This window comes from Mytilus galloprovincialis, chromosome 10 (genome assembly GCF_965363235.1).
Source record: "Mytilus galloprovincialis chromosome 10, xbMytGall1.hap1.1, whole genome shotgun sequence".
NCBI lineage: Eukaryota > Metazoa > Mollusca > Bivalvia > Mytilida > Mytilidae > Mytilus > Mytilus galloprovincialis.
In genome coordinates this window covers 12675009-12690759 of record NC_134847.1, presented here as the reverse complement: position 1 = coordinate 12690759, position 15751 = coordinate 12675009, and the positions used below count along the sequence as shown (strand labels likewise).

At 30.1% G+C, this 15751-nt stretch overlaps 1 protein-coding gene across 1 annotated transcript; it reads left to right on the top strand.

The window, feature by feature from the left end:
• Window positions 1–455: 455 nt before the first annotated feature.
• Window positions 456–13105, top strand: LOC143049866 (uncharacterized). Its single transcript, XM_076223628.1, has 4 exons — window positions 456–613; window positions 2473–2625; window positions 9735–9884; window positions 10634–13105. Exons 1-4 carry the CDS (start codon window positions 538–540, stop codon window positions 10762–10764), a joined length of 510 nt encoding a protein of 169 aa, XP_076079743.1. The 5' UTR covers window positions 456–537; the 3' UTR covers window positions 10765–13105.
• The last annotated feature ends 2646 nt before the right edge of the window (window positions 13106–15751 follow it).

The window sequence follows — 15751 nt, the reverse complement described above, 5'->3', positions numbered from 1 at the left end:
AAGACAATATTACCAGATTTATGATAAAGGATAGAATGTTTGAAAAAGATGTTAAATGATATTTGCTTTTATCTGATTTTCATTGGAGTTCATCGATCATCATTAAAAAAAAAAAATAAAAAAATTTAAAAACACATTTTAGAATTTTGTTTTGGGAATCTGTGATGATGATGCTTTCAATTGAAAAGTCAGCTGTGCAGTGATTTTTTTCCAAAATCAAAATCAAAATAGTACAGTTTTTAGCAAAATTATCTGTATGATTATTATGAAATTTAAAGAGCATAATTATGCAGCCAGATTATGTTTGAAGTTGATTTTATACAAACTGGACCCCCCCTTTTTTTATTTAAAGTCTGCGCTATATGTGATTTATTGTATACTCCTTTTTGTTTAACTGTGTGACTCAAGATCTATTATATTTTGAAAACATTTGCAATACCAATGTTAAATTTTCCTGGCTTTTTTTCTTTTTTAGATAAATGTAAATATGAAGTTGGTCCGTGGAGTGAATGTGATATCACCACGGATACCATAAAGATGACTATGACCTTGAAATCAGGAGAAATGAAAGAATGTCCTTCAACAAAAATATTAACCAAGAAGTGTAAAAAACGTTAGTAAACTATCATGTAAGCATGTCCATTTGTGGGTAAAATTAAAGTTTCTATAACATTTCTATTAGCAACTGAAGATCGTAGAAATGATTAAAGCATAATTAACAGCATAACAAAGTCTTGAAGACATAAAATTTGTTTCTTAAGTAAAGAGGTGACAGTCAGTATAACAAGTTGAATTTTGCTGACAATAAGGTTCAAAACATGGGGACTAAAGGGAAATAACTCTTATTCAATTTGCTTTAAACTAAAAACTATGAATTGAAAAAAAATATTTACTATTATAAACTTTTCATTTTTTGGAAAGATTAGAACTTGTTCTAAATCTTTACTTAGGCACCAGCCTCCCTAACAACAGGACAGGTTAGCTACTGTTACTTGATGTATTCACACTGAAATATAGTTCCCTATGGTTCTGATGTATGTGCACATAATACACATATAAACTGAAAAAAACTGGGTATATTATTGGAGCAGTTCATTCCAGAATTATGTCATTAAGGTGTGTTGATGTGCAGGCTTTTAAAAAACATTTTGATTAGGTAACTGGGTATTGATTCAACTAGTATGATTGACAACTGTCATTATCACTAAACAATCAGAGACAAGGTGAACCTTTAATTACAATGCCCCACCTCCTAAACTGCCAATCAAATTGACCACATTACCTATCAACCTCAGTCTTACATAATTATACAGACCACTCAATATAATTCTTAATACACAAGTATTTGACCTCATAATTAAATACACAAATGTGTATATTAGATGTTTGATATTTATAAGGATGATAGATTTATTTATTGCCAATTACTTTTGATCTACATTACATAAAGTGATTCTGTAAATTATATCTGAAAGATAAATGATTAATGGATTAACAAGATCTTAAAAAAAATGAAATATGAATAAATAAAAGGTATTCAAGTAAGGCCTATATTTTACTTGATGAATTTCCAATAATCATCTGTAATTAATCAACAATTAAATTAGTACACTTTTTTTATCAGGAATTGGCTTGAAACAGTTTAAAACTTTTAAAACTTTTAATTATAACAAACCATTGTTTATTAGTTTATTTCCCATCAATCATTATGTCCATTTTAGTCATTTGAATTTTTATTAGAAGTGAATATATATTTTTGCAATCAAGAAAGAATCCACATTTCAATAAGATAAGTTTTTTAATTGGTTTACGTTGAAAAAGTACATTTTCAAAGCCCTGTGTTGAAAAATACTTTAAAAATTGATCAAAAGGCACTCTAAAACTTTTAATCTTCAATGCCCTATAACCTCTGTTTCAACTTACAAAATGCCCCATAACAACATTTTTCAATTTTTTTTGTTGACACTTTAAAGTTTAAAGCTGTTGGTCCAGATTTATGTCTTGCAAGGATAGTTGGTAACATTTACTAGAAGAATTTTTGCTTTTTTCTGTTTTTTTGAAACATGTTCAGAACTGGCAACATAATTTCGAAAAGATATAAACTGCAGTTTAAATAAAATTGTGCAAATTAAGAGACCCATATTATTTAATTTGAGCTCATTTTATCCTCATACTGGAAAAGCAAGTTTCCTTCTAAAGACCTGCTGTAAATGCAATTTTCAGCAATAGTGCTTTATAAATGTTCATTTTTCCCCACCATACCTTAATATGAAATTATTCAAAATACTCTTCTAATCTTTCCATGAGTGATTTCCATCACTTTGATTTTTTTAACAATTTCTAAGGTAAGTTAAATTGAAATTGGCAAAAGTGAAATGTAAACCAACAGAGGGGAGGGGGGATTAAAATAATGCAGTTGAAGCCTGACATTGGGTATTTTAAATGAAATGATTTTTATATGTTTTGTTACAGCTTGTAAATACACAACAGGAAAGTATGGACCGTGTGTAAATGGAATTACAGAGAGGGTTGATAAATTAAAGAAAAAAAGCAGCGATATTTGTGAACCAGTACGAACATTGACCAAAAAATGTCGTGGACGGAATAAAATAAAGAAAATAAAAGGTAAAAAGAATATAAATTTATCAAAGGAAGGATTGTAAATTTTAGATTCACTCACTGCATTAATTTGTTCACAGTTACAAGAGTTTTATTCTGATAAAACTGGTAAAAATGTTACTCTTTTTTTATATATGTCTTATTTTCTTCTGTGGGAACCATTAAACAGGGTCAAGACTTTTCTCTGTGTCCACACTTATTTCTACTTAGAGAATTATAGATAAATGAGGTTTTTTGTTTACTTCCATAAATTTTGGGAATTATTTCTAAATAATGAATACACATATATACCAATAAATTTCAAATGAAATTATTTTATGCATAATTTTGAAAAAAGTTTTTCTAAAATAAACCAATTATATATAAAAATATAAACTAGAGAATGTTAAAACTTTAGTTATCATGGGAATTGTGTCAATAACATACTGTGTTTTTATCTGATTGAAGTGTTACAAAACTTCCAATTTTAGATTTGTACCTGAAATAAAAACAGAACCTTCATAAAAATGTAGATGATGGAAGATTTTTGATGAGAAATCACCATTTGATCTGATAATATTCTGGTATACGATAGTTTTTCAAATCAATGTTATCATATTATGTCATGACCTATAAGGAAATAATTCATCGGAAACTAAACGATGTGGATTGATGGATGATGTTTTGTGACAGCTTGATCTAATATTGCTATATTTCATTCAAAACTCTTCAGAATATCTTTTTTGATTGATATAAACATAATTAATTTTAAGAGATTTGTTTTATGAGGCAATCGCAGGGTTGTTATTTTTTATGGAGATTTGGATATGGGGGTTGTTCATTTCATGTTATAAATAGGTAGGCCAGCTGAGGGATTTTCTCCCTGTGTTGAAGACCCATTGATGGCCTTTGGGTGTTGGCCGTTGGCTGCTCTTATGTCGGGTTGTTGTCTAGACCCCATTTCCATTTCCATTTTTTTATTTCCCTATTCTTGATATTTTTTGTTCATTCAATATTTTCTATTCTTTATTAATCTGAGAACTGCCTTATTTTCTTTTTTCTTTATTTGATTGACCTAGCTAGCTGTTTTTCACTATTCGTTTTTTCTTTGTGCCATTTTCTGTAGATTATAGACCCAATGTATTAACTATTCTGTAAACCCCATTCAGAACCTTTTTTTTTCTTTTGTTTCCTTTCATCTATTTCTAATGCACAGTTTTTGGCTTTGTTTACTGATCAAGCAGTAGGCAATTAATGATTGAGTTTAGTTTAGGCCTACATAGTGAATGAATTAAAAAAAAAAACAGGCAATTGAAAGATAGTCCCATAAGATATACTTTAGGTGATAAATATAGATGGCATATATGAATCATGTTCATTTTTATATAATAACTTATCAGATTCAAGTATTTTTCAAAGATGCAATTATAAAAATAACTGTTAAAAATACATCTGATATAATTGTCAAATTTAAATAAACTATAATAATGATAGATAATAATGTAACAGTTCAGTTCTTTTTTTTTTAATAAATACTAGGGTATGTTGGTTTTTTTTAATCAATATTCAAAGTAAATAAAAACAGTTGGGAGCTAGATGTCTCAGTTGCATCATTAAGACATATATCAAATCATGTGGGTTTTCAAACATCTTGTAAGGGGAGATAATTAACGTTTGATATTTGAAACATTTGACCAAGTCAAATAATTAAAAGTTATCCCTGTGACAAGGACGCGGTGTGTCAGTGTAAGATCACCCCGATGGCCGGAGGCCAGACCCGGTGATCTAACAATGACACACCAAGTCCGAATGGGATATAACTATTTTACATCCCAGCTGTTTTAGATTAGACGGAAAACCATTTACAATTCATAAAATCTAGTTTAGAATTCCACATAACCATTATAATATACTTTATATATAATTACTATATGATGTATACCCTTAATGACCCTCAAACACGATGAGTATAGATATTAAATAATGTCAACTCGCCCCACTTGCCAACCGGCCCACACTATATCGCCACTTTATAAAAAAAATCGCCCCACTCTTGTTTACTGACTCGCCCTACTTTTGAAAAAGTGTAAAATCAAATTGAACAATCAGTCTGAAAACTCAATTATTCATGTTATTAACGAAGAAGGTTTAAACCCCACTGAATAAAGATTTGACGACTCGCCCCACTTATAAAAAGATCTTGCTTCCTTTAAGTATGTCAAATTACTATCAATTCGTACCCAGTCGTTCTGGTGTAGTGGTATGTACCGCAGTCTTCATGCTGAGTGGCAGCCCTGGCAACCCAGGCTTGTAAAATTGCTCTCAGGCCTGTAAAATTCATATCTACAGGCCAACAGAATCTAACTAAAAAATGTCAAAAATTGAACTCCGGGCCTGTATATTTTTAACAGTTCATCGTGAAGACTGTACCCTGACTTGATATGCTAAAAGTCTTGAGTTCGAATCCAAGCATATACACTGGATTTTTTCTACGTGAATTTTGATAGATAGTCTTTTCCGTATAATTAATTATAAGTTTTATAGTGGATTTGACATTCCCGCCAAAATGTTACAGAACAAAGGAAAGCATGCATAACACAGAAACTCAAACTGGGGTGATCTGGTAGGGGTGATCCGGCTCAGATCACCCCTGTTAGAACAAAGGAGCTGGGATGTAATTTCAAGGAAAGGGTAAAAGATTGGGACATTTATATTTATTGGGGTATCATTTTATTGGAGTTCAATAAAGCTGGCATATGAGAGGATGAATTGTTTTTTTCCTGTTATTCTGATCTTTTCTTGAAGTTTTATTACCTCATTATTTTCTACTCTTTATTTTTTTACCTAGTTTTCTCCATTCTTTATTTTTTTTTTTGGCCTTTTTTCTGCACATTTTGCCTATTATTCTGTTATCACATATTTTATTCCAAATGTGGTCTTGTACATTTAGTTAACACAGCATATTTAAAAATTTGGTGGAGTATGCAAAAAGTAGTTTTTATTTTTCAGAAGAATTCTAAATTCATAAAAACATTGACAATAACTGAACTAAATGATTGTCCGTCACTATTAATGACTTTCCTTAACCTCTACTTGACGAATAATCTATTTATATTTTTTCTTTGTATGTAAAGACCTAAAGGCACTTCACCTTTTACGTACTCTAAAATCATCTTGACAAAACCAGAACTATCTTGAACAATGCAGAAATAATAGAAAATTAATCATTTACTATTTGGTAATTAAGTACAATTAAGTACGTCCTTCATAGAATAATAATTTTATGAATAATTATTACAAGAATTATTAATAAATTCATAAAATGAAAATCAAAACTTGTCTAGAAATATGATTATTATTGACTTAAAATTCACAACTAATAGAGTCATTTATTGTCTTCGGTTAGCATTTTTTATCATTATATCAAAAACTGACAGATTATATAATAAATGGATGGTTTTAAACCTCAATTTTATTGTCAAAAGATCATATCTGATCGACTTAAACAATGATAAGTATGTAACAGGAACAAAAGAATGACAAATCTCTTTGTATGAAAAGTATTGTGGAAGTAATAAAAATGTTTTCAATAATTGAATCATATAATTTTATTTCACATGCCAATTATATCATGGATGTATTGCCATCTCTTGGTTTCAGTCATAGTCATCTATGTATATTCAAGAAAATCTTCTTCTGAGAAACCAATCAACTAAACTTGAACTGAAAGATCCAAGTTATGAACGTTTGTTACGCCCCTCTGCGGTGGAGGGGGCATTTAGTTAAACCCTTGTCTGTCAGTTTTCCTTTTTCTAATCTTAGTTTGCTTCAGCTAAATGTTATTAATCATTTTAATTATACACAATGTTTAATATCACCAAACATAGTTCAAGTTCAAATAAGGGTAGCTTCACTGTCATCATCCTTCAGTTATGTCCCTTCTTAAATGGAAAAATGCTACAGTTGTCATTTCACACTATATTTTTAGTTTGCCTCAACTCTAAATGTTATAAAACTAATACTTGAAGCTAAATATCACCAAACACAGATCAAGTTCCAGTATCATAAGGGTTTTGTCACTTTCACTGTTCTTGAGTTATGTCCCTTTATAAATATAGAATTTGCTAAATTTGTCATGCCTGCAGTCTTTAATTGTAGTCACTTGTCTTAACTCCAAAAGTTATGTAACTACATTTAATGCTTATTACAACCTTACACACATCAAGTTACAATATAGCTGTTGTTAATACGCTGTTCTCGATTTATAATATGGAAAAAATTGCTAAATTTGCTGGTTCCGCAATTGAACTTTAGTTTGCTCGGATAAAATGCTTAAAATACAGCGAAGTTGAGCGAACCACAGATCAAGCTTGGGTTTAGGTTGTGTAACTGACATCATTCTCAAGTTATGTTCCTTCAGAAAGGAAGAATAGCTGCATTTTTGGTTTATTTACAAGCGGGGGCATCTGTGTCCCATAAAACAACATTTTTATTTTATTTTGCTTTGGTTCCTGTCTGCAATCAATATGTATGTGACCTAAACATAGATTATAGGGTTAAATGTATTAATTATTTACCCCTTAAAGATACAGAAAATCAAATAGCAACAACAAGATTCATCTTCTATCCATTACCATGCGTGTAGCTATGTTTACGTCAAAACGCCCAGGCGTACACTTGAATTTGGTAAAAAAAAATATTTTCATCTAAATAGAAATAAAAGAATTGGTTAACAGTACATCAAACTTCTAAGTCTTTCTTCAATTGCTTGTAATTGCAAATAACAGTGACGTAAATTAGTATTAAATATTTGTTCATTTTCTGACGTAAATTCTATAGTACTCTGACTTTCCTTCTTTTTTTTTTTTTAGAAATTCATTATAAGCTAAGATTCGATATGTGGTTTGAAATTTTTGTCGCGAAAGCGAGACATTTCGATCCTAAATTTCATCGGCGGTGCCAATATAATTTATAAATATATACTCTACATTTAGGTTCATTAATGTGGTCAAATTTTTTAAGATATCAATAACTTTGTCAAACATTCGTACAATTTTACGGTAGCTGGACAAAAACTGTTAATGGTCAAACGAGTATCCAGAGCATAGTGACGAAATTATATATGATGAGTTTTCCTGTATTTTATGGATTTTTCAGTTTTATACTGACAAGCGGACTGATCTTTGAGCAATTTAATTCAGATCATCTGGCCACCGTTTAATAACATATTGCACAGAGTGGCAAGCTTTCAAATGCTTTCTTTCATTGAAATAGATACGACTTCGACAGAGAGGACATGGTACATATTGTCCATATATCACATGTATTAACAACACTATGTACACAAATAAAAAAAAATATTAGAAGACAAAACCAGTAAAACATATTAAACAAAACTATCTGTCATAGTGATATATGAGGGTCTGGATTGGGGGAAAACAGGGAGTTTGGGGGTGGGTTGTCATATTTTTTTTATGTTCTGTCATTCTTTTGGTCATTCTTAACTCTTCGGCGAGAAATTTATGCTTATTCTTAAAGTTATGTGTCCCTTTTGAATTTGCCACTGCACTATACAAATGAAATCATTTATCAATTTTGATTAATATCTGATTGAAACCAACCACAAAATAATATAAATATTTCTATCTATTTGTGATAAATTGGATATAAGGGATACAATATCAGTAGATCAGCTGACATAGGGTGACATGTTGTTATTGTACGATTCTTTTTTTTCTTATTTTTTTAAATCCACACCTTCTTTCGAGGGCTTAGTTATTGGAATTATTTAAATGGACCAGTTTTGATGAAACTATAACATAATGTTAACCACCATGTGTAGTTGTGCACCTGACTTTGGAATTACAAAATGTCTGTCATTGCCGTGGAAAGTGACAGCCAAAATAAGAAAAATATAAATACATTTCAAATTATCTGAAACTTCTTTGATATTAAGAGACCCATGTACACTTTAACATGATACATTTTTATTTCAGATGGGGGAGGGAAATTTTCATACAAGATTCCAGACAGAACATAATTGTTAAATTAATTCTACAGACATTAAATATTATATGATGGCATATTATTTTGGGGAGCACAATATGCAGCAGTTAAGTTTGACTTTGAAATTTTTGAAATGGCGACCTTTGCCATGGAAACTAAAAAAAAATATTTAAAAAATCAAGGTTTGTCACGCTTGTTTCGAGCAACATTGATGTGACTTTTGTAAGACGAAACATGCGTCTGGCGCAAGTACACAATTTCAAACCTGGTACCTGGTTAATTTACATGATAAGTTTATAAACCTCCATATTTTGTCATGAAATTGTGCAAAAATTAATATTCCACACCAAGAAAAAATAACTAATGAAAATATTTGATTCTCGATAACTTTTAAACTTCCGGATTCTTCTCCAACGCTAATCCACTACCAGCAGGTTATTTGGCCTGGACCCGCTTGTGCATTCAGGCCCCTCACCGAGGTTTTGGCGTACACGTAAAATTGACCTAGCTACGCCACTGATTACCACCAAAATAATTAGATAACTTGTAGAAGTAATTGCCCTTGAACCAAGATTTTTGGCAGTTCTTCATGTTTTTTGCAAACTATCTCAAAAATGCCATACCAGATACAGGTTACGTAAGTAGAAACAGCCTAAATGACAAAGAAGAACTACATGTAGCATCTACTAAAATGCTAATAAGATTGAAACCAATAAAGGAGTTATTGCCCTTAAATGAAAGATAGTTGACTAATTTTTAGCTCACCTGGCCAATATAGGAGTTATTGCCCTTGAATGTCAGCTTATCACTAACTTTCAAGTTTTCCCCTTTTATTTTTGAAAACTATCAAGATGAATAGAAACTGTAAAGAGCAAAGATTTTATGCAATCATAGATCTGCAAAAACGTTTGTTAGACGCAAAATATTGGATGACACATTACAGGAGTTATTGCCCTTAATACTGATTATATCAAAAGAGAGGTAAAATTATATTTAAACAGCAAAAATTATCATTAGTACAACTTTTGTTTTTTACATTTGAGCTCAATAATTCATAGACTTAATTGTTACAGAGCCTTGGTTTTAATTTTGGGAAAAAGGAATTATAATGACCTCTGTTTATATTGCAGGAGAATGTATTTATGACAAAGGATCTTGGGAAAACTGTGATCCTGTCACGAATAAAAGAGCAAAGGTCAAATCATTGAAATCTGGAAACCCTAAAAAATGTAAAGCTGAGAAAAAAGTTTATAGATCTTGTGTAAGAGCTAATGGACAAGGTATGATATATTTAGTTTGCTTTGTTACATCTTTATTATTAAGTAAATAATAAAAAAACATACAATGACAATTTAATGAATATTACTGCAAGCCTCATTTTATAAATTTATGTGATTTCTGCATTTAGACGTCGCATAGCACCATCCATTTTGATTGAATTTGTATACTCTTTCATACTTTTTGTGCTCCATTATGGGCATTATGTTTTCTAGTCTGTGGGTCTGTCTGTCTGTTCATTCGTTTGTCTGTTCTTCTGTCCATTTGTCCATCTGTCCTGCTTCAGGTTAAATTTTTTGGTCCAAGTAGTTTTTGATGAAGTTGAAGTCCAATCAACTTAAAACTTAGTACACATGTTTCTTATGATATGATCTTTCTAATTTTAATGCCAAATTAGAGATTTATCCCATTTTCACGGTCCACTGAACATTGAAAATGATAATGCAGATGGGGCAATCATGTACTTAGGACACATTCTTGTTTTCATTACTTTTCCATTCTTTAGTTTATTCAAGATAAAGACAAATATAGAAAAAAAGGAGATGGTGTATGATTGCCACTGAAACAACTCTTCACAAGACACCAAATCTTTAAGTGTTTGTAAAACTTTGTATATATATGAGCTGCTAAGTGTTAAACTTTATCTTCTATAAAAGCAGATGAAAGATTTCAAATTTTATTTTTTAGGGTACATCAAATGTATAGGACTTGGAGTTATAAAATTATTATGGTTCTTTTTTATGTCTTTCAGATCGTTGCTTTTTTGGTGTTTGGGGAGACTGGTCAGATTGTCAGAATGGCGTACAGAAGAAACAAAGACAAGTAGTACAAGGTGGAGTTGATTGTCAGAAGCGAGCAGTAAAGACACGACCATGTTCATGATTAAACACTATAAAATCATAATCATGTTCATGATTAAACACAATAAAATCATAATCATTTTCATGAATAAACACTTTATAAACATTGTCAGGTTCATGATTAAATTCCATATAACAATAATCCGTTATAACACAGTAAAATAAGTCGCATTATCATGATTTTTTTTCACATTTAAAAAACATAATTAACATAACCATGCATATTCATGTGTAACTTTTTTTGATGATTATGATCAAAAGCTTTTAAAATCTAGACTGAGATTCTGTCATTTCTCAAGGAAGTCATTGAGCCAAAAATTAGGGGGAGGGGCTTTTTCCAGGAGCAAAACTGCTGCCTCTCGGCCCTGACCATTTATTCATGGATTATCAAGTTGACTTTGAACTTTTCAATGGTTTACATGATAAAGAAGTGTCAATTTTGAGTTAAGCATTTTCAATATTCTATCAAATTACAGATATCCAAGACATAACTCTGTGTCCTCTGTGTCAACGGTTTATTGAAAATTAAAACCAGTTATGTAAAATCTGTCAAGATAACTAAATCTGTACATGTTTTTTAACCGCAAAGCACTGTCATGACCATGATTAAGAGAATATATTTATATTCGAGTATGTGTTTTATTGATTTTGTTAGACAATCAATGTTTTGTATATACATTAATGACTATTATATGGTTTTGGGCTGATATTTTGTAAATAATATTTATTTATTCATGATTCAGTATTTTCCTTCACCTTTAATTTCTAAATACTTAAAAAAGTATTTTTATGATAGTTCAATTTTGAAAGCTTTTATTTTCCACTGCAAACAAGGACTTGTGCAATATCGTTTGCTTAACCAGGTATTTCTTGGAATTTTACTCTGCAGTATATGTGATAAAATTAAGGAAATGGATTATATTAAGCACTACAAAATTAAACTATGTGACAAAATGACATATATATATTTATCAATATTAGAATAAAAGGAAAATGATAAAAAGACAAAGATTTTGTTATGCTACCACCTTAATTTTACTTCTAGGGGATTTTATTTTATATATTTAAGTTTCAAAAAATTGATTTGCTTCAAAGATAAATTTTCATATTGAAATGTGTGCACTAAAATTTTCTATTTGATATATTTTATATGATCAATATTCAAAGTTTCTATTATTTTATAAACTATATGTATTAATGTTATTTTTCTATATATTATTTACATTCAATTGGTGGTTGTTGGAATTAATATAAACAATATTGACTTGCCTGTTCTCTTTTTGTGTATTCAGTGGTATATTTTAACCTACAATTGTACAGTCAAAGGGAAATAACTCAATTCATTATGCTGCAAAGTATTCCCATATACTATACACTGTTTAATTTGAAATTTGCTGTGCAAATATATGTACAACTTATTGCTATTTAGGCAATTTAGAGAAACAGTCACTTTATAGACAACTTCCTGTTGGGTCAACTCACTTCACTGTGATGCTTGAAAGGGTCATCAGTCCAGACAAAAGTGTTGCCTGTCCTGGAGGTAGAACATCCATGAAATTAAGGGATACCACCAATACATTAAAATCAAAGTGCAATATTTGTTTTACATAGAAAACTGTAATAACTAATCAATGGCCTTGCTCTTTCTGACATTTTTTTCGGGTAAAGCCCTAATGAGCTGAGGGAAATGAGTAATTACTTTAGAAAGTGAACATTTTGAAATTCAATTGATGGTTGACCCGGCTCCAAATATTTTTTACATAAATTCAAAGTAATATAACAATGCTTTGTTTGAAATGTTTTAATTGTTTTTGTTTTTGTTTAAAGTGTTTTAACATAGTTTAAATGTGGCAAGTTTAATACCACAAATCATTCGTTAAACAGGGACCCAGCTTTAACTGGTTTGTGACATCATGATAAAAGTGTGTAATTTCAGAACTTATGCTGATTGGAATAAATAGCAATTTAAGGTGTATTTAAATCAATTTTTCACTATTCTTAAATATCTTTGCTCACAAGCTTTAGGACTTTATTATTACTGATTACTGTAAAAGGCAATAAAAAATATAGACATACGATTATTGTTTATGTTCTGATATTATTGCTGATGATTTCAACACCCCATTATTTTGGAATATTTACTTATTGAACTATACTATTGAAGCAGGGCTTTAAGTTGTAGTACTTAATCCAATATGTATGCAAAAGTTGTTAGGTATTTTAGCAATCAATACAAAATTCTTGTAGATGTATTTACATGTGTATCTTATTCTGTATGTAATAATGTTTTAATAAGTGTATATTTCTTTAGTCATCTTACCAAATACATTTTGTTTCATATAGAAATAAAATAAATAAATTAATTATGTATTGTTTATTTTACAAAGCCAAATCAGAATTGATTCAAGATTTTTCCATTTTTATACCCTTGTCTAAATTTTGTCGGGACATAATATGTAATACAAATGTCCAGCATCAGTCCATCTGTCAGTCTGTCTGTCTGGCGTCTACATGTCGCACCAAAACTTGAGAACCACTTATCCAAATTTCGTCAAACTTAAATAGTTGTTTCTTATGATAGTCAAACCATCTGTATACTTTATGGTTAAAATAACATTTAAACTTTTTGAGTTACAGGACTTTATAACTAAAACAAAGGTGTGTTTTTTTCACATGTTGCAATGTATTTCAAAAACGATTTATGATTATTGCTTAAAACTTTACACACTTCTTAGTTATATTAATCGAAACTGACATCTATATTGCAAAAAATGTTCATACACCAAATACAGTTGACTATTGCAAACAGTATTAGAAAGTCAGATCAAATACAAAAATGTAACAACTGAACCATAACAATGAGGTCAAGGTCAGATGACTACAGCCAGTTTGACATGTATATGTTACAGGGAATTTTTGAAATCAGTGATTTTGTAAAATCACTGGAATTTCAGGGAATTTGTAAAATCACTGAACTGATTAGTGATTTTATAAAATCTTTATTTTAATATTAATTGAGCGGTTTTCATGCACAAAACAACTGACATACTGTAGAACAATGGCTCAGGCACAAATGTCTTGAAATCAAGAGCAAACATACACACAAAAGTTACTTCAAATAATTGAGGTAAAATTAAAGTGCAACATATGGAACCAGGGAAAATATGATAAACATTTTGGAATATTTTGTCAATGAGCCACAGAAAGAAGACACAACAAGCTCTTATCACTACCGTGTTTGAAAGAAAGTTACTGTTTATTATAGTTTTTCTGTATAATTACTGTAGAAAATAAAACCAATTACATCAATTTTTTTAAATCAAATATAAAAACTGAACATAAGGTTGATTGCTGTCATTACAGAAGAAAAAAATAATATGTAAGATATAAGAAATTGAGTGGGTTAGGGTATGAGATCCAGTGGCAAATATTACATGCATATCAGATCAAGAGCATCTTATTGCTGCATGAAAATTGATATAAAAAAAACAAATAAGTGTTGTATTATTAATTTGCTGCCTACAAAATAACATTTATATTCACAAAATAATAATAAAAAAAGACAACAGAAAATTTTGGTAATAATACTTTGTTTTTTACTTGCATGTTTATGAATAGGTTAATCTCACCAAGCAAAAATAAACAAAGTTTTTCCTACTTCGGTCATTTATCAGACACATGTATTATATCACAAAGTGATGGTATAACTTTGAATAAGTTTCTAAAATTTCTCAACTCTTTTAATCCAAATAAAGTAAATATTTTGTTGATAAATGAAGGTATGAAGTTCTTCAATGTGAAGATTTGAAAAAATTGTTAAAAACAATATTCATCAGATGAAGATGTTTTAAAATATTATGTATGTCTTGAAGACATGTATAGCATAGTTAAGAAAATTCACATATCAATAGCTTATAGTGGTAGGGATGTCACCCAAACTTGTCTTGCAAAAATAAGCAAATTCAGAGTGGTCTAAATACCCGTTTAAATGCCTTTTAGTCATTATCATTATACACAAGTTCTAGCTCATAGTGTTTATTAAACAAATATATTTCTAAATCATTAGTGATCATTCATTTGGTCTATCTTTATATTAAGAAAAACACATTTCTAATAGCATGTTATACTTTGTTGTAATCAGGGATTTTACAAAATCCCTAGCTCTATTTTCAGTGATTTTGTAAAATCCCTAACAATTTCAGGGATTTTACAAAACCACTGAAACTGTTAGTGATTTTACACAATCACTGATTAGTCCAGTGATTTTACAAAATCCCTGATTTTACAAATTCCCTGTAACATATACACCTTACAATCATTTCATACACCAAATATAGTAGATCTATAGCATGCAGTATTAGATCAGAAAAACAGACTAAAACACAAAAACTGAACTTTAACCACTGAACCATAAAAAGGAGGTATCTGAGATATGGGACTTGACCATGAGAGCTAAACCTTGTTCACTGATCCTTGAAATAAGGTCGAAGACTGTCTGAAGGCATGATGACCTTACAAGGTACGCACATACCAAATATCAATATCTTATTACTCATATAAATAAGCGAGATATTATAAAAAACAAAAATCTTAACTTTTTTCAAGTAGTCACTGAACCATGAAAATGAGTCGAGGACATATGACAGATGGACACTTCACTAACATAAGGCGTCTGTATGCAAGTATCATCGAAGTGTCCAGGTTTGAAACCTTCTGAAATATTAAGCTTTTTAAAAAAGTTAGCTAACGCCCCCAACATCAGATCACCATCCTAATGTCGAGCTTTCTTCGACAGACGTCGCAGGCTCAACAAGAAACGGCTATCTCGATTTATGAAGGTAGAGTACAAACACTAACAATAAATCAATCAATATGTATAAATGTTTATATCTCAAATTAACCCTAAATTTTTAATAATTTATGAAATAATTGCCACTGGATGTCAGGCTACAATCAATCCATCAAAATAACTTATGTTTGGTAGTTTTGCATGACATCATTAAGTTCAT